Source organism: Diplotaxodon limnothrissa, linkage group LG14, assembly GCF_057381915.1.
Source record: "Diplotaxodon limnothrissa isolate DT_005_m linkage group LG14, D_limnothrissa_male_GT1.1, whole genome shotgun sequence".
Lineage (NCBI taxonomy): Eukaryota > Metazoa > Chordata > Actinopteri > Cichliformes > Cichlidae > Diplotaxodon > Diplotaxodon limnothrissa.
Genome location: NC_140609.1, coordinates 36,659,886 through 36,686,502, shown reverse-complemented (window position 1 = coordinate 36,686,502; position 26,617 = coordinate 36,659,886). Strand labels below are relative to the sequence as shown.

Sequence of the window (26,617 nt, the reverse complement as noted above, 5' to 3'; positions counted from 1 at the left end):
TTATTATGCTAACCTATCACTATATTGATACTCTAGCCCCAGAGTCATAGTGCTGTTGCATCCTGGGAAGAGTAGTTCCCAGAGGACAGGCTAACACTTGGCTAACATGGCGGTCCCTCGTCTTGTGGCAGGAGTGAAGAGGGATTGAACAAACTGCTATACTGAAGTGCTTTGTCTGTTAGTGTACCTAGTTCTCAAAAACTGACCCCCTATGTATTGATTTATAAATATGGTTCATTTGGCACTTTTCACATTTTCTTAATATAAAAGTATGTCTCCTCTTACCTAATGTGATTTAAATCAACACATTTACAGTTCTGTTTTGGCACAGGTTTTACTTGTTCAGGTTAAAATTATGCTCTTATTAACTTATTGTCAGCTTATAACAGAGCGTGTATTACACTGCTTGCAACTAGCCTCTCCAGCTAAAGGACAGATTTCGATATGTTTTTACCTTGTATTTTTTTTCTTGTTATTATTATTAAATAGCAGCATCTTCCACAAATTGAAAATAAAAATTACTCGTGTAAACCTATCCAACATCTACGGGTAAATCCAAAAGCTCCTACGGCACACAGAGGATAAGGGACGGGACGACACAACATGTATTGCTTCTAGTACTTGTCACATTTTATCTCAATCCCCTAACGTTATGATAACTAAAGAGATTAGCTGCTGTGTAAAAGACAGTCATCCTAAGGTTTAATTAATAAGATAAAAAAGAATTAAAGTATTAAATCAAATGGCACCTATATAAGAAATTTCAGTGCAGTTTTGCCACTGTAAACATACTGTGCTGCATGCACGCTTTCCAAAGCAGGGGGAGGAAACACGGCCACATGACTTTCAATTAATTAGCATTCAAAATCTTTAAATTACCTGAGTAATTATTGTTTCCGCTAAACAACTACATGTGACAAATTGCTTGTTTTGTCTGACCAACAAACCTAAAATTATTTTCCAAAATTGCTCAATAGATATTAAGTCCATAAATGAGTCTACCTGCAGAAAAAAGGCAAATCTTACTCTAAATGAAATGGAAATCAGCCTACTGAATGCATTCAGCACAGTATATTTCCATAGCAGAGCAAAAGCACACTGGCTTCCTGTGATCTTTTATGAGGTTTTGCAATAAAATCCAGTCAAACCCTATCAAAGAGAAATTATTCCCTCGAAATATGTGTGTGTTTGTGCAATGTTTTCCAAGCTAGTAATGTATCTCGTCACTGTTATGAAGTACAAACTACAAATAAGAGTGTTTATGCACTGTGCCCTGCCAGCTATGACTTCCTCTTCGGGCGTGGTTATTTTCTGATAGTGTCGCATTTGGTGGCCCGAGCCTCAGCTGCCCGAGGAGGCAAAGAGAGAAGAGGCTCAATCTGTGGCATTTGTCGGGGCAAGCAGCAGACATGCATTGATCGTAACACCAGACATAGTCACCCATGGAGCGATGTGGTAGGAGGAGAGGGGGTGTCAGGATGGGAGTGCACTGGAAAACTGAGGACGGGTGGGAGGGTGAGGAGAGTGTGGATGGTGTTAGATGGGAGTAAAGAAGCCTCCTTACCAAGCTGTGGAGATAAACCCTCACTGGCGCTCCAACAGAGAGTGACACATTCAAAAGCACAGTGGAGGATTTTGGGTCGGATTGGTTTCAAAAGAATCAAAAGGTCTGTTTGTTTAGTCTTAGAGGTGTTCCCTCCCCTCACCAGGCTTTTAGGTCAATAAATCAAATGCACCCCCTCCTCATTTTTGGCCTTTTACATTCCGTCATACTTCAGCTACTGTTAGAATTAAATCTCTGTCCAGGGACTTGCCTGTTGGATGTGCAGTACGTGAGAAAGACACAGCTGCGATAGGATATTGAATTTAGAATTTGTTCCAGTCTCTTTAATCTACTACTGGACACCTAACACTCCCCAACATCCTGCCCCCTAATTACGAAACACTTTTCCAAGATAACAGGTAAGTAGGATCTAATTGACCTCAATTGATTGATCCTCTTCATCGACCTAGTCTCTTTCACCTCCGTCAATATTCAGATATGATGTGCATTTCCGGTGAAGTTCTTCATATGCATTCTACATATATTTCATATATGTGTGTTTTTTTCCCTGCCATACAAAAAACCATCCAGTCAACGATGCCATCTATAGCACACATCCCTGACCTCATAGGTCGAGAGAAACTCTCCCTCGCTTCACAGTGCATTAAGACAAAAAAAATTCAGTGTACTCCGATTGTTAAAAAAAACAGACAAAAATAACACGACACAAACAAAAAAAACTCAACAACAGAAGAAACAACAGCATCTTCAGCAGCCTCCTGGGTCTACAGTGGGCAGTAAATCCGTTTCCGAGGGAGACCTACAGCTTGCCAGAGGCAGAAATGAGCTCAGCTCCCAGGACATATGTTAAAAATCTCTCATCTGCCCTTCATCTCATTGGCAGTTGGACGGATGCGTGATAAGAGCAAAGGTCAGTGAGCCTATTTATCTCCATTACTGATATGCACGCTGCCGTAAAAAAGCAAATCTACTAGCGAGGCTTGCAGATTCAGCAGTGGACCCCAGATAAACGACGTTCCTTTGTCACGTTTCAGTGTTACCTCCGACTAAATGTTTGCATTTCTCAGTAGTATCTTGTTAGTCTTAATTGCTCTCACTCTATCTAGTCTGTGGTTTGGGTTAATCCGAAGGGTTCGGGTGTCCACAGGCCGAGCAGCAGTTTATCCGAGAATTAGTTTCAGTTCAACTGGATTATTCATTTTAGTTACAACTTTACAATGCAGGCAAACTGCAACAGGGCATATAAACAGCAGTGATCTTTTGCAGCATGAGCTAGGAGCTAAGCATGATAACCAGGTAGGTTAATTCAGCTGCACTGCAGCCTGTGGTACGAGAGGTTTAGAGCTTTTCTTGCTAATCTAGAAGTCTTACTGCAGTCTGCATCATAGATATGGTGATTTCCCTTTTCTAGCACCAAATATGGCATCATAATGTTCTGTTTCAGTGTGAAAACGTGTGCGTGTCTGTGTGTGTTCCCTGTTCTTTTCTTTGACTGGATATATAAGGTGATCCTTCACTGTAATGATCCTAATGCCTGGGGTGGCTTTCTTACTGGACTTAAATAAGACATATATTACACTATGTGACATTACTATTCATCTTCAATCCACTTAAATTAAAACAAAAGAATCAAATCAAAAATAGTCTCATTTACATTCATGTCAACCTGAATTCACAGATTAAAAAAAAAAACACAACTGAGCCTTATATGGGTGAACTCATTAATAAATAATGACGAAGGTAATGATTCCTATATCGACAATATAGTTAATAGAATTATCACAGCAGACTGCAAAAAATGCCATAGATCCTGTGTGTTTGCCGCAGCCTGCGCTGTATCGCTCTTGTCGTTTATGGGTTTTTCACTATGTGAGGTCATCGGCATGCGCTTCGCCTTTCTATCTGAGACGTTAGAGCCACACGTGGGGGTGGGCGTCACATGCTGTAACACCCCTGCAGCGCTGCACTGCTTGTGGGATACATCACAGGTATGGGAAGGTGTGCAAAAGAAAAAAAAGTGCCCGGTTGATTCTCTTTCCCCGCACCTCTGCCCAATTTCACCTCACCCTTCATCTCCCAGACGAGGGGACGAGGAGGGAGGTACGATCATATGCGGGTGAAGTAATAGAAGGTGTCGGCGGTGGGGGAGGAGTCAAGGGCATTTCTTCTCTCGCACACCAGGCTGAGGTTTGCAGTCTTGTTTGTTATAAAACCCTTGTAAAAGGGAGAGGGGCGGGTCAGGGGAGCAAAAAGTGAGAGGGGCATTCAAGGGAGGTGGGGCGAGGGGTTTGGGGTAAATCTCCTAGAAGAAAAAACAAAAACCCTACTGGAGGGTGATGGGTGTGGCCTGCAGGGGGAAGGAGGGCTAAGGGTTGTTTCCGTATTGGGTTCGGGGGCGGTGGAGGGCTGAACCCTGCAAAACCCCAACCCTCCGCCTTGCCGCACCCATGCCCTTCCCTCCATCCCCCCACTTCCTGTAGCCTCTCAGGCAGTCGGCCTGTCTACATGGCATTCAGCTCTGTCCACACAATACACAAACAAACAGACAGCTTAATTTACTAAACGAAACAAAACAATAAAACAATAAACAAAACAATAAAAAATCCCAAAAGGTCAAGACGTTAAGTAATAAAACCTTATTTACATTTTGCACATTTTTTTCTTGGTTTTTCAGCGTAATAACTCGCTCCTCTCCCTCCTCGTCTTCTCAGCACATTTTTGCTTTGCGTCAAAAAATTTTTTTTTAATAGAGAATACTGAAAACACGCAGAAGAAAACGGTGCGAACGATTCCTTCCGACATTCTTGCTCTCCTCTCCTTTTTCCATTCTCACTTTTTTTTATACTCCTCCCCCAAGCCCCCACTCTTTTTTTTTCCTCTTTTCCTCCTCGTTTCTCATCGGCTGTCAGGTTTAGCCCACCTTCTGTGGGTTGGTGGCGCGTACCCCCTGCTCGTAGGTGATTCGCTGGCTGATCAGGTACTGTGCAGCCTGTGTGGCGGCCTGGGAACCTGTGATGGTCACCTTCCTGTTCCGAGTTCCAGGAATGAACTCGCCCTTCTTGGAGATCTGGATCCTGGCGCCGGTCAGCTCCTGGTACTCCACTAGCGTCTTCCCTCCTTTCCCCAGAATGGCTCCCACTAGGTTTTCTGGCACAGCGATCTCAACCACTTCCTTTGCTCCTTCTGCTAGCTTCTCTGTGGCCAGTAGAGATGATGCCACAAGTGGTGAAGCAGCGCTTAAGTAACCATTGGTGGCCCCTGTAGCAGCAGCTAGGGATCCCAGAGAGAAGCCTCCAAGACTGGCTGCAGGGTGAGCAGCGCTGGTGGATGCATCGCTGGCATAGGATGCTAACAAATTAGCTGCAGCAGCTGCTGCTGGATTTGCATTAGCCGCTACTGCGGCTAGAACCCCTGAAGCAGCAGCAGGGTTGAGCCCCAGGCCCAGAGAGTTGGTGTTGTAACCATAGCTGGCCAGAGTGTTGAGGGCAGAAGTGATGGCGAGCAAGTCGTTGCCTGATAGGCTGGACATAGTGGTTGGGAAGGCTCCAACCCCAGCCAGGCCTGCCTGGCCGAGCAGAGAAGAAGCCGTAGCCGCGGCAGCGGCTGCGGCAGCTGGCATGACCTCGGTTGAGTTGGCGTACGGTGAGCCGGTGGGGTTGGAGTTGGCGACTGGCCCTGTGATGTTGGAGTAGGAGATGTTGAGGCACGAGGAGCTCTGCGGGTCCTCCTGGATCTTCTGGACAATGATCTCCACTGCTTTCCGGTTCTGTTCGGGCTCGCCGCTGATGGTGACCACACGCTCCTGCAGGTTGATACCTTCTGGCTTCTGGGATAGCTGGACCCACGCCCCAGACTGTTCCATCACTGCCTTGACTGTAGCTCCGCCTTTACCAATGATCAATCCTGCTGTACTGTTGGGGACGATCAGCTTGGCCTGGTGGGAGGTTGGGCAAAAAAAGAGATAGGTTATTACTTAGTTATCGACGTTTTAAAGTACATTTACCCAGCAGAAATATAAGTGATAGATTTGTTTCTTTATTGATCAGGCAATTAATTCCACTACAATCCCAAAGAGAAGTATAAAGTCAGTCTTTCTACACAAATGTGTTTATCAGTGTTACAGAGAGATGTTCCTGATGTTTTACACTGTTCATGTTCAGCAGAGAGGGAAACGAGGCGATGTCTCACCTGTGAAGTTACGATTACACATGCATGATAACATCCCATCTTGAATTCAGTGGAATTATAAAATGAAGACGACATTATACAACGGACGATGAAGGCTCCTGTTTGCGAGATGCAAAACAGTGGGAGCTGTCTTTAGAGGTGTCCTTATAAAGGACGGGAGACAAAGAGATCCAAAGAAGAGATGAACTGAGACTGAACGATGTCTGAATACAGAGAGGAAGAAGGAGAGTTTCTGATGCGCTGTGTTTGTGCGTGAATGTGTGTCAACAGTGTAACGATGTCCTGAAAGGAGAAAGAGCTGACACAGCCACTGAATAAAATGGACTGTGCAGGAGCAGATAATGAGTAAAGAGTGTTTTTTTTCTTTATTACTTTGGTACACAATAGCAAAAGAAGAGAGAGACGCAATGCGAGTTGGTGAGAGAACAGGAGATGAAGAGTGGGAGGGAAGGATGGATGAGAGAGAGGGAGAGAGAGAGAGGGATTGCAAAGAGGCTACTTGTGTGGAAAAAAAATAACATTGACTCCCAGGGGTCAGCGTTGCCATGGAAACACAGCTCCAGCATTCAAAGGGTAGTGAAAGGGAGTGAGACACACATATGTACACACTCTCCTCACACCCAAACACGGCGCAGCATATTTAACTTATATGCATACAGAAATGAACAGAACAGTAATGCTCGCCAGTCGATGAATGAACTTAACGCACTTCATTTAGCCTTTCACAGTTAAAAGAGAATTGATTCACAGTGCATTTCTTAACAGCTGGAGACCATTTCAGCCAGGACCACTATAGCCAAAAGATGATTGATTATTTTCATCTGCAGTACTTCATATCTGGCATTACGGCTTTGCTCTGGGACCTCCCTGTGTGTCCACAATCATAAAAAGAGAGCCAGAGGAGGAAAAAGCAGCAGCAAACCCCTTACTCACAGGCTGGAGCAGGAGTTAGTGATGACAGACACCACACTGAAGTGGGTTTCAAAGCAGCATGCAGGGTGCAATAACTGTAGGCTAACTAAAGTAATTTAATAGCCGCCTTGCATGTGAGAGTTGCAAACTGGAAGCAAAATATCAGCTGAAGCCACCAGCTGATATGGGCCATCATTGAGATCTGTTGATCTGCTGGAATTGCATCTTCCCTCTTCTTCATGTTTTGCTGAATGAACAGATTAAAATAGTCGTAGGTGTTAATGTGAAATTTACGGGAGGCGCAGTCGTGGCAATTGCTCCACCCCTTCCACAAAAAACATTTAACTATGTGGCTGAAAGTTAGAACTGGTGGCAATTCTAACACCTATTCTTTATCTTCGTAAACATGTAGCTAATTGTATCTGATTTGGAATGGAACTTGTTCAAGTGCTCTGCTGGGAGGAGCCAGAGACGCTGAACATGTGGACAGTGCAGACTGAGCCACTAATGAAGCCGTTAATGCCTTATAGAGTTGAACAGCTGTAATAGGAGTCTAGCTTGCTGGGAGAAATCTGTTTTTAAATGTTATTTTGAGACAAAAGCAACACATTCTTTTTTTTAAGTTTCTATCTGCTGATTCGCTGCATAGTTTTTTTTTCTAGCTTTTTTATGCCGCTCTCTTGATATTACAGGTATGACCTTTTAAGTTGGACATAGAGATTTAGTCTTGTAAACCTAAAATAACTCTCTTATGGTGTTACAGAGAAGCTTGCCAAGTAGTCAGACTAAAAGTGAACACATTTCACTGAATTTGCCCTCTGTGATTTCTCTGGGTTTGCTCTAAGGTTAAATTCTGTTTATGGCAAGGACATTATGCAGTTAGCTATAAAGTTTGCCGTTTCCACTTTTCAGGGACAGGTGATTGAAGTGATTCATGTTCATTTTGTAAAACAAGCTTACTTGTTCTGCTTTATATACACTGTTGGTTGTTCATATCGGTGGTAAGTGCAAAATGACATTAACCCTCAAAAAGATAAAATTATCAATTTGTTTTTGCCCTCAGTTTACTGGTGGATAATCTACAATAACCCTTTTGTATGAAAAGGTTTACATGAGGGCTGTCTGCCACAAACAGATCTGATGTCTGCAGGGAGCTAAAGTCTGAATGAACTGCGTATATGAAGGGTTCACTGCTGCTCCACTGACGCAGGCAGTGAGTGACGCATCCCACTCTGCCGCAGCGCTGACCTCCGTGCACAATAAAAGCGTCACTTTGCTGACTGAGAACAGACCAGAGGAAAGTGTGAGACTCGTGCCAGCATTCAACAGCAATAATGGAAAAAGCCCTCTGCTGCAACTTGTTGCAATATGTGATCCTTTTCTCTTTTTGTGCACACAAGACAACAGAAATAGAAACAAACAACCTGCAGCAGATGTTGTGGACTTCTGCTGCACATCAGCCACCTAGCAAATAAATGAATGCCCTGCCTGGACTGCTATCTGTGGTCTGTCTGAGTGAGAAAAATGCTTATTAAGTGCAGAAAGAGAGACGTTAGGTCGGAGAAATGGGTGGACAGCGAGCGGAAAACATCACTGAGTTGGCATTGATGAAGACAGGGGAGTAAAATAGGAGAAAGAGATGGTGGAAGGGGATTATTGATTCAACAATCTGAGATAAAACATGAGCAGAGCCACAATTTTTTTGTTTTCTGGCTTTCCATGTAGAGCACGATGGGAAAAAAAGAGCAGGAAGACAAGGTAAAGAAGAATGTAAAGGCCATTTCATTATTTTCCCTGTCTGACACTTCTCCTTTAACCCCCAGCCCCCATTTGCTGCAGTTTTAAGCCGTGCAACATTGTGTGGAGGCAGCCTCGATTACAGAGGCTTGCTGCCACGCCGAATCCCGTGTGCTCTGCACTGCAGCTTTCTGTCAGGCGGGAGATGAATTTACATAGAAATAGAAAATTAGTGAGAAGCATGAAGGAGGGAGCGGATAACAAGAGCAAATTCAAACCTGCAGACGGCGTCACATTTTTGCTTCTCACTGCTTCAACTTGAATATTAGCAAATTATCTTTTGCCTGACCGTGTTTGTTTGTGAGACGTTTCTTTGGGATTAACAGGTTTTTTTTTTTCTTTTGTCGGTTCGTCATTCCTCTCAGACAGAATGGAAATTTGTAGCTAGTTTCTATTGATTAGCAAGCTGTTACGGCGAGGCACAACACAGCGATGCTCCTTCAACATGTCTCTTAGCGTCCTGCTGCTAACGGAGGCTTCGCTACAATCTGCCGTCCTGTGTAGATTCAGGAGAAGAGCAAAATGCTAACAAAGTGTGAACACTGCTGAGGCAGAGCGATTTTAAGGATTCCTTCCTAACACAATATAGTTTTAATACTATAAAGCACTGAAAGAGAATGGGGGTGAAATCATTCATGAAATATTTTCCTTTATTGATTTGAATAATATTACAGTGAAGTCACAATAAATGTGCTGTGCTAACATAGCGTTTTATGTGCTTTATGTTGTTGTTGCATCATCCACCCACTCACACCCACATCACTGGTGACTGAGCTGCAATATAAGGTGCTGGCCTGCCATTTGGAGCGTCAGCGTCTTCCCTGTGGACACTTCAACATGTGGCGCGTCTGGGGACAGAACTGCCACATTTAGTAGAAAACCTGCTCTACCACCTGAGCCACAGCAGCCCGTGATATAAAATAATCAACCTGATCTGTAGTACAGCGCACCCAACTGTTCTACATTTAATAACTCACGCACCTCATTCATTTGGAGAGAAGTTAAGTGCTTTGGTTATGTCACAACAGATAATCTACAAACTCTCAGAGGTCACACAAATGTGTGCAATTTTCAGTATTTGTTATTTTTTAATGACTGAAAGTGTTTTGAAATTATAATGTGTCATAATTCAGTCCAGATGTGTGTGTGATGGGAAATGATGAAAGTTTGAAAATCATTAGAAAGACTAAACATGCAGGGATACTGTGCACAACTCATGAAGACCTCACAAATCTTGAACATGAATTTGAATCTTTTTTTGTTTTGTTTTTGTTTACCAATAACTGATTGTAATTGACTATCAAGGCCTTTCTAAATGTCTCTTAAATGAGCCCTTGGGCAATCTTTTCACATGCGTTTAGACATTATGTTTAACAGTATTTACTTGGCTGCCGTTTGGTCAAACTGTTTATGGTAACCTTGATTTAAAATGTTCCTTTAGTCTAATCCAGGGATGTCAAACTCATTTTAGTTCATGAACCACATCCGGCCCAATTTGATATAAAAGGGAGCTCGACAAAATGCAAACCATAACATAATAAGCTATTGCAAGTACATTCTGAGCATGAAAGAAGAAAGTTTAAGGAATCACCCATTTACGAAACTGATGATTCACAGCCTGCAAAATCTTGAGAAAAACAAGCACAATTTTAACAATATGCCTAAGTTTTTCCACACTGACTCAGTTCACTGTCATTACACAGAAATGCTACTGTTGTAAATCAAAGAAGCACCCTGGCGCTGCGCCTTGGCTACGCCATCCTCCTTCGGTGTGGTATGGCAGGCCGTGGGTAATGTCTTTTTCAGTAAGACGGCTGTTAGAGATGATTCTGCAGCCTCTGGTTAGGGTGAGATTAGCAAACGCACTCGTGATCTGATCCTTTCTTAACACGATGCAGGAAAAATCTTCATGGTGTAAAATACTGTCAAAACTCTGCAAACACTCATTCTAATCTGAACAGATGATTATGCTAATATCTACTGCTAATAAGTTAAGTAACAGTCAAATTTTGGATGTAAACATTTGTACAGATATCCTCTAAGCTGCCAGATTTGTGAAAAATTTGAAAAAATAAAATAAGATACCACTATTTGGCACTGCCTTAGATTTCATACAGCGGTCTAACCGTACATCCAAAATTCTGTTCAGGGGCAACGTTCTCCGGATGGTTGCTTTGCAGTGAGCAGATGAACCGGGTGGGGGTGAAAGTAAAGATGAGGGATAAAATAATGAAGCGACAACCAGCAGGAGAACTGCAGAGAGGAAGGAGCTGAAAAGATTTTACTCATGAGCCCTTTCATCCTCTGCACTCTGCACTGTAACATTCACACACACATCCACAGAGTGTCGGTGTAGAAGTGGGAGGATAAACAGTGGTGTACAGTGATGTCTGCATCCCTCCTGGTGCTACCGATCACATCTACCATCTTTATAGCCGACTGATTCTCTGCTAATGAGGTTCTAGATTTGTCTCCACTCCTCCTCCGCTTGCTTCACTTTCTTTTCTCGCATTTATTTCTTTCCATATTGTTGATGCTTTTTCCTTTTTAAGGTTTCATAAACGTTAAAACATCTGTCAGTCCCTTAAAGCTGTGTAGCTGTGTACTCTTTGCGTCTTTCCTTATGCTGTGCTGTACTGTTGTAATTTTCCACTGTTCATTTCTTTCAATTTTCTGTGTTCAGTAAAGCAAAGCTCTTCTTGCAAGGTCAAACACAACTCACTCCCACTCCCACTCCCACACACACAAACACACACAGTTTTAATATGAAATCATCAACTTCATCCTGCTTTTATTTAGCTGACGCTGTTGCTTTGACTCGCTCCAATGACCGACTCAGCCAGGCAGCTCCTACCTACCCACAATCCCATGCTCCCAGCACCTTTCTGCAGAGCTGCCACAAAGAAGATTATGTGACAGTTGGCAGCACGCAGGCAATCTCTCCTACAGTGACAACTCTTTCATTATTTCCCCCCGTTAGCTGCTCAGGTTTAAAGCTTTTTGTTAAGGTTTCAGTTTTTTCTACGTTTTCTGATCTCAGGTGTCTCCTGTTTTCATTTGATTTTTTTTCCCCTTCTCTTTGAAGAGTTTTATATCTGCTGGGAGAAACTTTCTTCCACAGAGCAGAGGAAGGTCTGGCTTCTATCCAGCTGCTGACAAGAACGCCCTACGGCTGCAGCTGCTGGGCTGAGGTCAAAGGTCAAAACCAATCTCCTGCTCGTGAATACACTCATGCAAATAGTTTGAAGGAGCAGGGATGTGAAGTGTTGACTTCAGCAGGGATGCCAGCTTAACAGATAAGTCCAAATCGATATTGGGATGATTGGATTCAGGAACAACTTGGAGCGTGTTCAGGGTCTGACTGTTGGGACTCTCAAATAAAAAGTTCAATTACCACAGTTCAAAACAACAACACGAGAGATGTTTGGGTATTTTTCTGGAACTGATTAGTTTGTCACACTGGGTCAAATCCTAACTCGACAAGTCATAGACATTAATTTCTCTCATTAATCTCCTTCCACCAGTTCATGCTTTTAAGCAATAAACTCCAATAAACCTTATACATTACTCACTGGATGTTCAATGGATATCTGTTACAGGAAATAAGTCTCCAACCTAATGTACAAATAACCAAATAACTGTACAATTAAAAATAAATTATAAAGTAGAAGACATAGAAGAAAACACTAAACTGAATCCTTCAGTATTTTGTATCTGCTGATGGTGCTGCAGAAAACATCAGCGGTGAATGACACTGAATGAAGAGCTCGCAAACATTTGCCATTTAATATATGGACAAATAATTACTAAGATCTGTCATAAAACATATTATATTACTGTGATCCAGAAGGAACCTTTGTAGCTACTAGGTGCTTTAATAAATTTGTTAAAATGTAGAAGATTAATGAAACGTTGACAGACTATAATTAAACGCCCTAAAAAGATGTTCTTGCTTGCTGCGATATGGTCCACTTGTCTCCACGTCCTTGTGTTTAAGCAGGCAGGCTGAAGGAGACAAACGCTTTGCTCTGCTTCATCAATCAAAACGTGTCACTTCACTTTGTGTATCAACAAATGTGTGTACGTATTTGTTTTTTGTCTCGCATAGACAAGTCAAAGTGATAAGCTAACAGGGGTGCCGGGATCACCGAAGCGTAACGATCCAAGAGAGCGATGCTTCATTTCACGAGCAACCTTAACGACTAGCGCAGACACATGTACGCTCACAGACACTGCACGTTGCAGTAGCTTGTTAGGGCTTGACCTTGATGTGCAGACATATTAACACGCAGCTTTTACGGCCAGCTGCCTTTCTCGAGTCATTCCCTCCTGTGTGTGTTCAAATTTCATGAAACACCAAATCTGCAAAATGGTTTCTCTGGAATCTCCTGAGGTGTAAGAGGCTCCTGTTCCCATTCTGATTAGCCGAAAACAAAGTCTGTGCAAGTTTATTTAGAAAAATCAGGGTTGTATTGTTTATTTGAGACTTTTACTTGAGCACCAACACAACTCGGGGAACAAAAAAATCAACTGAGGATTAAGAAACATCTAATAGCACGCCTGCTTTTCACATGTACATTTATCCAAATCCCTGCAAGAATTCACTTGCATTTATCCTTTCTGTTTACTTCTGACTGAAAATATCCAAATGGCATTTATGAATGCAACACAACCTCTACCTGATTTTAGCACGCTGTTCCTTATTAAAATTTAGGATTGTCATGATGTAATGATGACATTGTGTTACAAACGTTGTGTTGCAATCCATCCAGGTCACAAGGCCATTTGTCAGTGTCATCAGTGGATGCTAACATGAACACACACACACACACGGCTGCTCACACACATCATCATGCACCGATTCACAGTTTCATCCATATCCATGTGAGAAAAACAAGGACAGGCAAGCACACACAAACAAAACAAAACACGCATGTTCTCGGCGATCTCCCATGAGCGCACGCGCACAAACATGCAATGTGAGCGGACGGCGAACAACTGTTGAGGCTGCTGCAGTTTGAACTTTGAAGTCTTAAGCAGGGGACTTTAGTTTAATCTGCCTCCTACTGATCCACAGGCTTAGTCACCTCTCTCTCCCTGTGTCATCCCTCTTTTTCCACCGCTCTCACCGGCTTTCTTCTTTCATTCTCTGGCTCGCCCAGAAGCACAGAAACCCCCTTAGAGGTTAAAAATACCAGAATGACAGAAGAGCTGGGCTACAATGACCAACAGCAAGAGAACATGATGTTAACTTGGACGCATATACAGAACAGACTCCTATACATACCCACGCACATGAATTTATAGCTCGTATACCACATCATCTAACTTTCAAAGACCTCAGGTCTTGTTCTTGCTCCATGATGAGGGTTTCTCTCCCGAGAAACTGCCGTCACAAGTGCAAGCGCAGAGGGAATATGTGCGCAACGTAAAATTACATTACATTTTCTTGCTTTTAGAAAAATAAAGCTGCTTCAAGGACATTAAGCGTTTTTGGGGGTTAGTTTTAAGCATCATTTTTTCTTTATTCGCCTAAACCCCCTGCATGTTAGGTCACCAAATTGAAAATATTTCCATTTGCTTACATTTAAATGCAACGCGTTAAAAAACGTAGATACAAAATGTACAGATGTGGTCTTTTTAATTTGTTTTTAAGCTTTTCGGGTGGGTGTCATGACAAGGGAGCTTTTGACTTATTTCAGGGGATTTAAAGGGAGTGTCTGAGCAGCAGGAGGATTATTCCTGGCTGTCATCCTGTCCTTCAAAACAGGTATAATGCAGAATTACTGATGTGCAGTTTTTCATATATTTCAAAATGTTTTATTTAATTCTAGCACATGAGTTTGCAATATGCTCTCCACCTGTGGTATTTTTCCAAGAGTATGATATTTCTAAAGTTCATGTTGGAGAATTAAAGCCTCTTGTTTACATTTTGCATGCGTCTTGATCACAGATGAACAATAAAAACACCAACCTGATCATAATAAAGATTTGGCAGCAGTCATCTATCGCTGAACAGAAAGTGAGCTAAACCTAACTGAACAGAATCTGAATAAGATGGTGTTATGCATTCAGGAATCATTAGACATGAGGAATGGTAAGTTTGCAAATATTCATTAAATCCCCCTCAGAAGCATTACAAGACCATACCCAGAGATAGGTTTTTTCTTCCTCCACACCAGCTTCAGTCTGCTGTTATATGAACCGCTTCTTGGCTGGGGGAATATTAACTCAGAAGCATATACACTCAGAGACGCCGTTAGCTTGCTACACTGGAGATGAAGACGAAGGATTAACTGCAACTACTTACAGATAATGTAGAAAATGAAAAACATTGTTTTAAATGGGGAGAAACCATAAGTCTGTTTGTGTGCGGACCAATCAGATGGCAAAACATGAGACGGGGAGATCAAACTCATTACGAAGCCTCCTTCTCTTCTTTTCTCCATGTGTGAGATATTTCCTTTGCAAGCACATCACACCTATTAAAAAGCTTCATCTTTCTTTTTTTAATCAATTCACACACATATGTCTGAGGAATGAATGAGATCACACCCTAACTTGATAATTCTCTGCGTGTGTGCGTGGTCTACACCCTGAAGTACAATGTGAATTTCGGGCTGAGATAATAAAACGCAGACAATCATCTGTCTTTGGAGCAGATAAGCGAGACAGAAAAATAGAGAGTGCGCCTGTAATCGCGCTGACTCGGCAGCGAGGCAGACGTTGCAGATTACAGGACTGACGGGAGAAAAAAAATGGATAAAATGTTATGTAAGAAAGCAAATCGCAGAGTGTAAAATCCTGCGTAAAACATCTGCACCTTGAATTTTGACTGAATTTAGCCCTAAACTAAAGCAATGACAGATATTTTTTATATATTAACAGCCTACATGAATACATCGACTGCCTCTTATCTGGAACACCTACATCGATCCCGATCTTACTGCAGTGGAGGGTTTTGGGAGCCTGGATTTAAACATCTCTGAAATGAAACCTAGGAACCAACTCACCTCGCCAAGTGGTTTGTTCCTGACATCTGAAGTAACCGATGAAAAAGTCTGTTTAACACGAGCAACTTTTAACCATAAATCTTGAATTTGCTTCTCTTTGTTTTCTCTTTTTGTCTTTGTTTAAGCACAAAGTCATAGTTTGGTTAAAAATAGAACCTTTTACAATGTTAAACACATCTAAATGTAATGGAAGCAGCACATATTTATATGCACTTATTCACACAGCCACTACAGGCTGCTTAACTTTGAAATGCACCTATAAACAGTAACAGCAGCTTGCACAAATTATTTTCAGGGGTGGGGCAGTTACTGATAACCATGAGGAAAAGGCTGATGAGGTAAATCACGTCCTCCAAGGTACAAAATACTGGGTTGGGTTCCACCAACTGGTCGAGTTGAGCTAAACAATTCCTGTAGAAGTACACAAAAAGGAAACCATTTGGTTTGTTACCAGAGGAATTAACAATAGATTCAGGCAAAACCTTAAGGGCTAAAAATGAATCTTATAAAAAGTTAATTGATAAAATAAGAATGTGATCTTGTGGAGCAGGAGTCTGTTTACACCACTTTATGATCACAATGCTTTTGTCATTCATGGTAGCCAACAGAGGTCAGCTTTTTGTGATGAAATGATCAGCCGATCCTATAATGCCAAAATCCCGGGTGCATTCATTCACTGATCAGCAGCAACAACACAGAACTTTTCCTAACTGTTGGTGTGTTTGACTCATCGTTTGGCTGAAGCTGACTTATTCCTTTCTTGCCAACTAAGCTGCGAGTCTTACACTCCACCTCTATCATCTGACTCAAAGTGAGCCAGGGGCCTTCCATGTTTTCCTCGCATTCACGGCACACTTCCTGTGCAGGCCTGCAATAACAGGAAGTAGGAAACAGGTGTTTGCAAAGGAGGTGAGAGATCACAGGAAATGACCAAACAAAGTGGCTGCTTGGAAATACTGGAGCTGATGCGAGTAGAGGCATGTGCGTGTGTGTCTGTTCACTCTTTAGCGCTGCTGTTATTACAGCATAACAATGTTAAAAGGCTACTGCTGTTTTCAGTCTGAATAAAGGCCAGCTTGGTCTGAAAATAGCCCCAGAAAAATACCACAACAAAACCACAGACCATTTGCAGATGATCTCACAGGGGACACAGCTCCGAAACGGCTGCTTATATCTAAACAGCATAATGCAACAGTAACAGGGGAGAGGGCATGCTTTACTGGCCATATGAAGTAGGTGGTGCTTTACTACATCGCCCACAAACGCAGTCTGGGGAGTCTCCAGGGTGCTTTGCCTTTAAACAATCACTGATGTTTACATTCGTCTGCATAGGAAGGCTTTTGTGTGAAGAGTGAATCAATAATGCACATAAAAAGAGGAGGTAACTGCTGGTAATCTAAAACATCATCTCCCACAAGTTATAATTTTAGCAAAACGACAGAATGTGAGAGACTGTTAGAGCCACATAGTGAGAGGAGCAAATAGCACAAAAACACCCGAGCTGTGTTGCCACCTTCACAAATCTACCTGCCTAAAAGTGACCAACATGTGTAAGTGGGGATGGCAATAGTGATTCTTTTAAATGGGTCATAAATAAAGTATTTATCATGGCTTGCTTCAACTCTTAACTGGATATGTGATTAAGAAAATGGATGGATGGGTGGGTGGATGGGTAAATTCTAATCCCTTGCAGACTCCACAGACCTGTAGTTGTTATGATATTACTTTCTACTCTGCTTGGAGGGCACATTACATAAATGCTCAGTGGATCTCAGCGTTTATATAATGCTTGGATCGTATTTTCCTTCTGGGCAATATCCCTCCACAGATTATCACACACTGTCCTTATGATCTTTCACAGATGAACTGTCCTTGTAGCAGCGAGAGGACACATGCATATGGCCTTTCATTTAGATCACTGTGATCTAAGCCCATCCATCTTACAGCTGTAAGTCTAACACTAAAGTTACAGTTGCATAAAACAGAAGATTATGCATTTCGATACAAAAGAATGATTAAATTAATCAAGTGGATAAATTAAGCTACCTAACCAGTACTGTGTCTCAGTTCAGATACTTCAATTAATACTCTTCCATGTGGTAGACTATATACAATATACCTACTTGGTAGTGTGGTGGGTGAATTTTGACAGAGTAATGATGTTTTAAATCTAAGACAGTAAACTGTGTTTACTAGTAATGACCACTGCAGCATTCGACTGTAGCTGTGATGCTAGCTAGCTACTTTAGTTTCACAACATGACAACTTGTCGAGCGTCTGAGCAATTCATCTTCATTCAAAATATAAACATGAACACCAAACAGTCCTTCAACACTCTTACAGTAGATTTAATCCCTGATGTAATTCTGCCATCGTCACCAACGCGTGTCTAGCAGTGACAGAATGCTAGCTAAAAGCATGGCTTCCTCCTACTAGCTTAAAAACTGATTGATGCTAACCCCCCTTCTGCACAGAAACCACACAGGGTGAGAAGTGTATAATTCACAAACACTTAACTGTTTGGGAATTATGTGCACACACATCTGGATGCACTTCATGTAGCTATACTTTTCACAGTTAGTGCACTTTATGCAATGAAAATAGCAAGTGGAAGTGTGGAAGTGTGATTGGAGATACAGCACATTAAGGCAGAGGAGCTAATCTCCTAACTGTGTTGTACTGGGAGGAAATAGTTGCTTATAACTTAAACTTTTGCTTTTAAAATAGGAGAAACTTCCTTTATTTTACTTAATGGATCAACGTAATCTATGTAATCTATGAAACTCCAACTTTATCTAATGAGATACATTTTCTAATGTAGGTTAAAGTTAAAGAAAAAAAAACTTGTTTAATATTTGTGCATCAACATATATGAGTGAATTTTGAGAGCACTCACAATCTATGACTATTTAAAGATGGATCAACACTGTCCATCGTAACATTAGCACGTGCCACAGTGTGAAGAGGGGCATGGTGGTGTTTTACAAGAGTGCAGTTGGAGGTGTAAACAAAGGCAAGCAATGAATCATAAAGGTAATGAAATCCTTCAATAAATTCTCTTCATCTGTACATCACTTCAGACCTCATTAAAATAATTCACCCAGCTCATAAATCACTTCCTCCCCGGTCTGTCGTCCCGTTATGCGGCCTTGAAGTGCGGCGTGCTGTCTGTCGGTGTTCTTGTTGCTGTTTTTCTTTCTATCAGCAGCTGCTTATTCCACTGAAGCTCTCTGCCACTCTGCAGCTGTCGGCTAACAAGAGTTCAGATCTGCTTCCAGCTTTCAGTCACCCACTCGGCCAGTCAGGCTAGCACTTTTGGCTCTGTTTGTCTTCTCCCTTTCTCGATCTATCTTTATGTCATCTCCTTTCACACTTTTTTGTTTTCCCTCTTTGACCCAGTCTTTTGTTCCGACATTTTTCCTCCTTTCCTCCCACAGACACCCTTCGGATATCTCAAATTCTCACGCTGCTCCCCTCTTTTTTCTGTGCCAGCTAGTCCTATGGGGTCAAACACTAAATGCCAACAGCAAATGCTACAACAGCCGCGGCCTCGACAAGAAGAAGGAGGAGAGGACATTTTATCCAAAACCAGAATAGTCGACACAATCGGCAGCCGCACTACACAGGGCGCCAAGTCATCCTTCAGAGGCACATGTGTATGAGTGTGTTTGTAAATGAGATCCATTCAGCAGGTCAAAGTGAGTTTGTCTACAATGGGTCGGACAAGCGTTTGCACAATGACAGCCACGCTTTTAAAATGCTGTGAGGATCTACCAAGAGTTCTCATCTTACTAAGGACAACATTGCATTTGTGTGTATTTATGTATGGCTGTGTATTGTAGTGTGTTTGGTTACTCATCGCTGACAAACTATCTTCCATGTTACATTTATGAGTATTTTTCTTTGATTTTTTCAGTTTTAAAGACAGAAACTAAGATACACTGTTCAACTTTTGTTTGATGATTTTTACACCACATGTAATCCTCCCAATTATCTGGACTTAAGTGATACTACACTAGCTTGTGATCGTACCTGGAAGTCACGAAGTAGAACAAGAAACCTTTTGCTTGTTAGACAAATGTTTTTACGCTTACATTATAGAAACACATAATGTTTTAGATGACCTTGTGTGTCCTCTTCATTTTTATTATAGTGTTATAGGATAGCAACAAAAACATACCAGATATCCCTGAGGGGTTAATGTGAAAAATGTGCAAAATTACAATAGCGTAGGAGTTAGCGTGTTTGCCTAACACACAAAAGATCTCCAGTTTGCAGACAGGAGGAAACACAAACCCCAACATTGTGCCGTGGGGATCACAAGCTAGTGTAATCCCACTGCTGCTGCCAATCCTGGGTAAATGGGAGATTTGTGTCAGGAAGGGAGTCTGGTGAAAAAGGACTGTGCCAAAACAAAAGTTTTATTAACCTCACAGAAATATCGTAATTAGTTGAACAAGAAAATTGTAATTACCAGAACTAAATCGTAGCGCAAACAAAAGCAAAAGTTGAGAAAACTGAAACAGCCAATCAACCAAGTTGCTTACAAGTTATGAGTTTTCTCAACTTTTTCTTTATTTACAGTGAGTATCCGGCATGGCCGAAGAGGCTATTTTAGTGAGGGTGTTCTCCTTCTATGTGTGAGAACATGTCTTTTATCTGTGCATTGTCAAATGCTGCCCAAGTCCATTTGACTGCCTCTCTAACATGGTATAAATAGCCTAAAGAGCAACAGGGGATTCACCATCTATTATAAGTATCTAAATATCAACAGCTATTAGCCTGCCTGTCTCCCTTTGGCTGCTCGTATCATCCAAAATAGCATTATCCAGCTGTCGGTCAGCCTCCGGCTCAGGCTCATGATGCACAAGCGGCAAATTGGACATATACACTAACTGTATACGGAGGGAAAGAAGGACACTTGAGTTAAATAAATAATTCAGATTGGAAACTGGAAGCAGCTAACCTTGGTCAGTCCAATAGTAACAAAACCGCCTACAATCTGTGCAAAAACTGAAGTGGAGAAATTATAATTTGCCATTTCTCACCCAATAACTTCCCTGGAGCCTGCAATGGTTGCCTGGCCACGGAAACCTGAGTTTGGTGTGGAAAAACTTAACAGGCCGTAAGACCATCTGTCAGTTTCCTGAACTGCTGCACCGACTACAAGCCAAGTCTTATCGGCCAGCTTCAGTGGCTCACTCACTTATGCTCTCCTAACTGAATGGGATGGAAGGAGATAGGTACCATGACCCATGGGTGTCGCATACTTTTCGACATATAATATGCCTTTCCAGTACTACATATATTAAAATGATGAAATTAACTTTTCAGACACAGGGAAACAAAACACCAGATGTGCTAATGCGCTTCAGCATCGTTATCTGCATGCAGCAGCTTTTAAAACGCAGCAGCCTTTTTGAACAATTTGCCCGTTTGAGTTCAACTCTGCTGGGTATGTGTGGGCTCGAGAATTCTCTGTATGAGTGTGTGTGTACCCAGAATTGATTAATTATGCATAAAACTCTCTTTATAACGGCACCTCAGAATTGTGCACTCTGCGAAAACACCGTCTCTGAGGGCTTTGTTGTGTGTCTGTGTGTATAAAAGTCTGATAACTGTAATTATTCAAAACTATAAAGGCGTAGCGCTCCTTCCCCTCCCCAGCCCCCAAATTCTGCTCATGACAGAGGATGAGAAATCGCAAACAACGAGGGAAAATGTACGCAACTCTAATGCAACACCCGGACTGAGAGCAGAAGAAGAAGAAAAATAGAAAATTCTGGCATAAAAATAGTTTTTCACTCTGCAGCACACATAATACATTTAGATTATTTTTTTAAATGTGTGGTTGCTTTAACAGCCTTTTAAGTATAGTTTACACTTTTTAGTGTCTAGTGCATTGTGTGTGTGTGTGTGTGTGTGTGTGTGTGAGTGCCAACAGGCATGGCTGAATGCACTGTCTGGCAAGCCTGAAGAGTCAATAGATGGAAACAATGCCAGACTTGACTAATCAATGAGACCAATCATGAAGAGAGAATGATGATAATCACTTAAACAGATTGGGATCATAATCAATGTGGCCACCCTAATTGTCCTCCATTACACAGCTGGTATTGGCACTCACATTTAGTTGTGCGATCAGCAGTGGACTGAGTCTGTGCGAAGCACTGAACTCAGAGTTTCTGGGCAAACAACAACTTAGTGAAATGGTGACACTTGTGCTGCTTCTGACTTTTGAGTGCTGCTCCAGACAATATAGTGTGGGGCGATAACAGCGGTGTATGTGCTAAAACCACAGTCCTGCTTTTAATGCACTAACCTAATAATCAGCCGCAATGTGTTTGATGAACACTGATGCACTGTGATCAAAAGTTATATTAGAAATGTCTTCTCATATCTGGATCTCGGTGGATGGACAGTTTCTTCCTAATGTCACAAATTAAGTTAAAGCCTTTGATGCATTCCTGTACCACCGAATGCAATATTTCTACCACTACCAAAGTCCAGGGGTTTAAAATCTGTATGGACAGAAACAGTGAGCTACCTACGCATTACACCTAGAGAAGCTGCTTGGTCATGGAAACCCACGAAGCTCCTGGCGCACAGTTTTTGTGCTGATGTTAATGCCAGAGGAGATTTGGAGCTCTGAGGTTGCAGATTCAGCAGAGCGCTGGTGACGTTTCTGCACTTGGTCAATCCACTCTGTAACCTTAAGTGGTTTACCACTTTGTGGCCGAGTTGCTGTGGCTCATATATGCTTCCACTTTGCAGTAACACCACATACAATAATCACAGAATATTTAGGTGGGAAGGAATTTCACACTGATTTCACACTGATTGCTTCAAGGTGGCTTCCTTTTAAATTGCCTGTTGTAAATTCAGTGAGCTCATTAGAATGACCCATTCTTTCACACATGTTCCTAAATGTAGAATGCATAGCTAGGTGCTTGGTTGTATATACCTGTGTCAAACTGGGAACATCTAGATTTAAAGATTGCACCCACTACTTTTTTTTCTTTTGCCAATTAATATTATGAAAATATAACAACACACACAGTTAGAGATAAGAACCCGAAATAACTCAGTAAGATTAGCTATAAGTCATGCCCACACTGTGTGTGTGTGTGTGTGTGTGTGTGTGTGTGTGTGTGTGTGTGTGTGTGAGTGTGTGAGAGAGAGAGAGAGAGAGAGAGAGAGAGTGATCTGGACACTTGCTCACACTTCCTCCCTTAGTGGGAAGTCATTTCCTGTTGGGATGATTATTTAGGGATTTGGCACAGTCAGCATGTGTGTGTGTGTGTGTGTGTGTGTGTGTGTGTGTGTGCGTGGTGGGCAGGCCTGCAGTTGATGTCACGTGTTCGTGTTCATGTCCCATAAACTGCAGCCTGTTTTATGTTCGCATATTACAACGAATCTCATCTAATTCACTCTCTTTTTGATCTTTCCACCTTTTTATAAATATTTCCTTCTAATATTACTTTCTCTACTCCCTCGCTCTCTCTCGTCCTCCCTTGTGTGTGTACATATCTGTTTTGCCATCATTGTTTTCCCTCATGTTGTGCCTCATTCAACTTTACTCAGGCAGAAAATCATAGCCCATACACAGAAACAAGCACACACACAGTTCGCCATTCCAGAGAAAACCAAGGAAACCAGTTCGTCTCCTCCCTACCTTACACACCCAGCCGCCTCTCACACAAACACAGCTAATAAACAGTTATTTAAAAGAAAACAAGAATTCATGAACATTAGTATTTTATTGGCTTTCCTTGCATCCTATAATGAGACTGACCTGTTTGACTCGGTCCGGGTTGACGGTGGTCTGCGGCTGCAGGATGCTCACCGGCTCTGTCTTCTGGGTGCTCTGAGGCATCTCCCTCACCTTCTCAGCGATGAAGTCATGGACACCATTCAGTGCCTCCACAGTCCCCTGGATCAGACACACACGCTCTGTTGTGCCTACACAAACACACACAAACACACACACGGATGGGTCAGTGTGTGAGCTTAAACTGGTGGCTAGTGGTATCGTGATCATCATTTCAAGCAAAGATAAATAATAATCATCACTTGTCACGATATGAAACCATTCAGATGAGTACTTTTAATCTCTTGAGTACTTTTATGAATCAGCGTGCTGTGCAAGCCTGTAAAGCAGGGTGGCAGCAGCACACCACAGCTGAGCGCTACTGCAAGAAACATGCAGAAGAAGACGGCAATCCTTATAATTTAGTCAGCAGTTATTTCTATCAATGTGATTCCTATATTTACAAGATCTTTTTGAAATTATGACTGACTGTATCCCAGCTTTTTTCTCAGCATTTCAGAGAGGTTTCTGCAGCTTGGTGGGAAAGCACAGAGAGCAGGTAGAGGTTTGATGTAACGCAGCTCTCTCAGTTTAACTTGAACGTTCAGAATTTTCTGTTTTCATCTTCTTTATGCTGCTGAATAGAAATAAAACCAGCCATGGCACATGCTTCTATTCAAAAAATAACAACTGTGAGATAAGAAAAGATCGCAGGAAACTGTAATGATCCCCACTGGGAAATAACACTGCAGCAGCGGGAAATAGCAACAAAGAGAGAGAGGGGGTGAAAACACCAACTATCAAGAAATAGAACAAAAGATCGAAGTGGAGAAAAATGAACTTTGTATAGGTGCTGTTAAAAAACACAACAGAAAACCTAATTACAAACTTGTAATTACACAAATAACAAATGAAAGTATTGATTTAATACATCGTGCGTTTGTATATTTGTATATTTGTACACCTCACAGAAAACATCAGGGTTCATATTTCCTCTCTCCTTCTTCTGAACATATCGGCATCGCTCAGTTTATGTCTGTTTCCAGGATTTCGTCCAATCAGGAAATTAATCCCCAGGGCACAAGAAAAAAAATCAAACATGCTGTAATAATTTCCAAGCTTCTGCTTCAGTGTGTACACCACATGTGTGTGTGTGCATTAAAACTGAGCATCGGCTCCAAATAAGCTGGACAAAGTACATCACGCAGAGCTGTGGATGCACGGGGGATTCGCCCTCCACTACTTCAGCAGGAGAAGAAAATCAAAAAGCAGCTTTTAGCTTCAGTTTAATGACGTTTGCATCTGCTAAAGATTAGCTGCAGAAATTGTAATAATATACAAAAAAACCCACTTATATGGCTTTTGACAGAATCGCAAAGCACATCAGTTCAGGATTAATGTCATGGACATTATTACCGTAATGCAATTTTAAAGTGTAAATTAAATTGAAAAGCCTGTACTGAATTACCTCTTCACTGTATTGTTTCTTGATGTAATAAAAGAGGAGTCAATGCGTAAGATAATGATGATTAATAAGACCGGACAAAAAACACAAATTCTATATGACTTTTTCTTCTTTTTGTAATGAAATCTGATAAAATAATGCAAGCAAAAACTTTTATTAAACTGGAACTCAAGCTCCACGGGGCACAAGATGACCTCATAGCAATGTGCTGGAGGAGCAGAACAATGAAAATCAGATAGGTTTCTGCCTAATGAAAATGCATACAATTGCTATAATACACGCTGTATGCAGAGAGAAGGGCAGACAGACACAGAGGAGAATTTAGGCCAATGCAAAGCCTCTCAGACCGGCTGCACTTTAACAACGCACTGAAACTAAATCTCTTTCTTTCTATCATTTACTATCACTCTCTCCTCTTTTTTCTACTTTTTTTGTCCTCACACACACTTTCTTCCTCACTCTCTTCCTCCATCCCTCACTATATCTCCCTTTCTCTATCCCTATTTCTTCACCCTCTCTCATCTCTCTCTTTCCCCCTCCCCCTTGAGTCCAGTACTTAGTAGGATCTGCTCTTATCTCGGCCCAGCAGCGTGTCATTTAGCTCTTCCTGTCCCTTGCCTCTCCCTGCATTGTTGGACCGTCTCGGTTTGGCCCAGCTTGGCCCTGTGTGGCAGCACTGGAGAGGAGGGATTGTGGGTTTTAAACTGCTATATTTGTGCAAGGGTGTTGGGAACTGATGACATATTGCAGAAGCCGAACAAGAGCTTCTTTAGCCAAGAGAGACTGTTTCAGTGCTTTTAGAATTTTGTTTGTAAAATTCTGCACAAGGAAACATTTCTAAAGGGTGAATATGTTAATTAGTGGACAGCCCTCAGATGAAGAGCTGCACATGCAGAATGAAGAGGTTGTGACAACTGACACTAAAAATAAAACACACAGCACATTACGCATTTGCAGAATTTGGCTACCTGGCCTTGCCGAACCTTTGCAATGCCTGTTAGCTTTACAGCGGTATTACTTCCCATTCCTATTTTTACAGTTTGGTGACAGCAGTGACAAACAGCCTCTGATGACAGCAGCTGAACGCTTCAGTTTGAGCGTGACGACAGGCCAACAAATCAAGCTAAACATTGGCAGTTCTCAGTTGTAGCCTCGCGCTACCGTTGTGTTGGTGAACATTTCTTTCTGCTTTTTAGTGAGTATCAGTGAGCGGAGCGGCATGACCATCGGAGTGTGTGTCTGTGTGTGTACGTGTGTGACGATACTGAGGAAACTGGGCCTCGTCTCTCCCTGACAGCTGGTGCCCTCTGGGTAATCTGGACCCGTCCAATCAGAAGCAAGGATTAGCAGGCCATTGTCTTGGCATGAGTGTGCGAGTGTGGGTTTGTCTTTATGTGTAGATTGTAAATATGGGTACATGCATGTGTGTGTGTGTGAGACTGTAGCAGAAAAGGCCATTCTGTCACTGGAGATCATATTGAAGCTGCCGTACAGCTGTGCTGCACCAACAAAGACCTGCTTAGTCCCATTACAAAAATATTCACACAGAGATCAGTGAATATGCATTTAATAAAAAACACATTGTGCTTTTCATTGCAGGCCAAGCGGATCCCAAAGCACTGCTATAATTTCTTGCACACCTTTTTTTCCCAGACTGGAATCAAGAAATAGTCCCTGAGTCATTTTTGTGTTAGCAAAATAAACTTTTTGGTTTTTGTGAGTAATTTCACATAATCAAGTGTGGCACTCTAATGTGTAGCAGCACTCTAATCACCATCTTTGCCTAAACATTTTCTGGAAATGAAACTCACATTGATTTTCTTTCCTCACTTTCTAGCATATTGGATTTTAAGAAAAGGATATACGGA

The 26,617-nt window shown here is 41.9% G+C and overlaps 1 protein-coding gene across 1 annotated transcript in view; it reads right to left on the bottom strand.

Annotated features, from left to right (window-relative positions):
* Positions 1-4,197: 4,197 nt before the first annotated feature.
* Positions 4,198-26,617, bottom strand: part of nova2 (NOVA alternative splicing regulator 2) — a 76,280-nt gene continuing 53,860 nt past the window's right edge. The window contains exons 4-5 of the mRNA XM_085371169.1: positions 23,270-23,436; positions 4,198-5,498 (exon numbers count right to left, since the gene is read on the bottom strand). Coding sequence (XP_085227295.1) covers positions 4,476-5,498; positions 23,270-23,436 — 1,190 coding nt within the window. The 3' untranslated portion in view covers positions 4,198-4,475. The remainder of the gene's footprint in view (positions 5,499-23,269; positions 23,437-26,617) is intronic.